This window comes from Rhagoletis pomonella, unplaced genomic scaffold (genome assembly GCF_013731165.1).
Source record: "Rhagoletis pomonella isolate Grant_MI unplaced genomic scaffold, Rhpom_1.0 Rhpom_scaffold_00004, whole genome shotgun sequence".
Taxonomy (NCBI): domain Eukaryota; kingdom Metazoa; phylum Arthropoda; class Insecta; order Diptera; family Tephritidae; genus Rhagoletis; species Rhagoletis pomonella.
In genome coordinates, this window is record NW_023458558.1 from 6,710,178 (window position 1) to 6,713,023 (window position 2,846).

A 2,846-nucleotide genomic window follows, 5' to 3' on the forward strand; every position below is an offset into this window, starting at 1 on the left:
AATGATTAGAATTAAATGTGCTATATTTCATTCCTACTTTTTCGCAGGTTACCCCCGACATGGCTCACCTCGTCAACCCGTATTGGAGCAAATTCCCCCCAATGAATTCAACAATGAGTCAAGTTTTGGGTATTTACACACTCATCCTCCTGCTCTTCTCCTCCTTTGGCAATGGCGTTGTGGTCTACATATTTGGCAGTGCTAAATCACTGCGCACACCCGCCAACCTGCTCGTACTGAACTTGGCCTTCTCCGACTTCTGTATGATGGTGTCGCAAGCGCCTGTTATGATCATCAATTTTTACTATGAGACGTGGATATTGGGACCGCTGTGGTGTGACATTTATTCCATCTGCGGCTCTATGTTCGGCTGTGTGTCTATTTGGTCGATGTGTATGATTGCGCTGGATCGCTACAATGTCATAGTGAAGGGTGTGTCAGGCCGCCCAATGACAACTAAATTAGCGGTCAGGAAAATTAGCGGCATTTGGATGTTCGCAACATTTTGGACGCTGCTACCATTGCTCGGTTGGAGCAGGTAAGAGCTACCTACGCATGTTGTGGAGTACATTTAAATTTCCATTTTATGAATTTTCCGTCTCTACACTCACAGATATGTGCCTGAAGGCAACTTGACGGCATGCACCATTGACTACATGACGCGCGACTGGAATCCACGCTCCTATCTGCTCATCTATTCATCGCTGGTCTACTTCACGCCACTCTTCCTCATTTGCTATTCTTATTGGTTTATTATTGACGCTGTGGCGGCACACGAAAAAGCAATGAGCGAACAGGCGAAGAAAATGAACGTTAAATCGCTACGCTCCTCAAGGGATTGCGAGAAGAGCACCGAGGCGAAGTTGGCCAAAGTGGCGTTGACCACAATCGCTTTGTGGTTTATGTCATGGACACCTTATGTAATCATTTGCTATTGCGGCTTCTTTGGAGTGGAAGGAATGACGCCGCTGAGTACGATTTGGGGAGCGACATTTGCAAAAACGGGTGCGGCTTGTAATCCAATTGTGTACGGAATCAGGTGAATGAGACTAAATGCCTACATAATTTATAAATGTTTGGCAAGTGGCGGTAATTCATTTTAACATTATTGTAATTATAGTCATCCCAAGTACCGTTTAGTGCTAAAGGAGAAATGTCCTTGTTGCATATTTGGTTCAACAGAGGAGGATAAGCCGGACGCACCCGCGTCGGAGAGCCAGGGCACGGCTGATGCTGAATCGAATGCTTAGTGAGGAGAAGAGGCCTTAATATCACCTTACTTTAATATATTCCTGTTTAAATAATACATAGTTCCTAGATATTTTGGAAGTTATATATATATATAGTATGTAAGCAAACCATTCCAAAATGTAAAAAAAATTTAAAGGAATCGATACGATACAAAGCATTCAAAAATAATGCGAAAACAGAGTGAATAAGATCAGTGAAACTACCTCTGGTGACTGAGGTAAGTTTGAGTTCGACAAAGTACCCCTCAAATAATTCGACGACGCCTCAATGTCCTCTACTAGGGTGGAATGTCGGCATCGTTGACGGCTTTCGGCCATAGTTGGACAGCTTTCTCTCAGAGGTGGTTTTGGTTAACGCTGCGAGGTTTCATAGGCTGTGGTGGTGCTGTGTACCTTTCGGAAGCTCTATTTATGCGTAGCAAGGAGCTTAAGGACTTAAGCGAGCTGGTTTCCCACTGGCCAAAATTTTTTAGCATATATCAGCTATTGGAGGTACCATACCAAGTGCTCCACCCACTTCTTTCGCTTATGCTGGCATTCAGGTTTCCGAGTCTCAAGTTTACAGGGTCGATAAGGAAATCCCTGAGATAGACCTAGCGTAGATGGTAGGGTATTCGATTATTCGCCATTTCCCGAAACTAGTTTTCGCGTTAATAAAAAAATTGCAATTTGAAAAAAACCGGTTGCCGATTTTGAAATTAAGAAAAAACCGGATAAATGCTTATCTTGGTATGAAGTCATGACCAAAAACCACAACTAAACTATTAATAGTAAATATAGCTATATAGCTAAGCGGCCGCTGTGGTGTAGTGGTAAGAAAGAGAAAAATAGAAAAAGATGTTTTCTTTACAGCGGTCGCCCCTCGGCTGCGAAAAAAGTGTAGGTCCCTCCCCTTTGTGTGACAACGTCAAGGCGCACGCCATAAATTGGAGGAGGCTTTTACTAATAAAAGAGTAAAGCAAAGTAAGTAATATCAAAATTCGAACAAATAAAAATCTGTGAAAAATTCAGGTTTGGTCTTTTTTAATACTTTATTGCATTTTTTCTGTAGCCGAGTGTGCCTACCGCCACTCGGAAGATCCCTGATTCAATTTCTGGTTCCAGCAACATCAACGCAAGTTTTTTGCAACAGCTGTCGCCCCTCGGCAGACAATGGCAAACCTACAAGTGTATTACTGCCATAAAAAAGGAGAACACGAATGTAAAGCTCAGCCAAACACGTACAAAGCGTTTAAGTGCTAAGCATTCGTTTATTGGAATCAAATATTTTCGAAGCTATTTACAAGGTTTCCCTTGAACTGCAAAGCTTCCGAAAACCCAAAAGTTTTATTCAGAGGTCAAGATTTGTTTGAATTAAAAAAAAAAAAACGGTTTGTTCGATATTCGAAAAATCAAGATTTCAAAAAAAAAACAAACGCCTATAGATTTCCACGAAGCCGTTTGCACTAGTTTTTTTACATTTTTTTAAGTTCTCTGCACCAAGTTGAATCGTGGGTCATCCAGGCGGCAGCATGCTCAAAGACATACAGATAGTAAACAAGACTTTACCTTCCTTGGCCGATAGGCGACCTTGAGAGCATTATACTCACCACACGA

The 2,846-nt window shown here is 42.1% G+C and overlaps 1 protein-coding gene across 1 annotated transcript in view; it reads left to right on the forward strand.

Annotated features, from left to right (window-relative positions):
- Nucleotides 1-1,424, forward strand: part of LOC118737691 (opsin Rh2) — a 33,648-nt gene extending 32,224 nt beyond the window's left edge. The window contains exons 2-4 of the mRNA XM_036468385.1: nt 48-538; nt 614-1,039; nt 1,121-1,424. Of these exons, the coding sequence (XP_036324278.1) occupies nt 48-538; nt 614-1,039; nt 1,121-1,250 (1,047 nt within the window). The 3' untranslated portion in view covers nt 1,251-1,424. The remainder of the gene's footprint in view (nt 1-47; nt 539-613; nt 1,040-1,120) is intronic.
- The last annotated feature ends 1,422 nt before the right edge of the window (nt 1,425-2,846 follow it).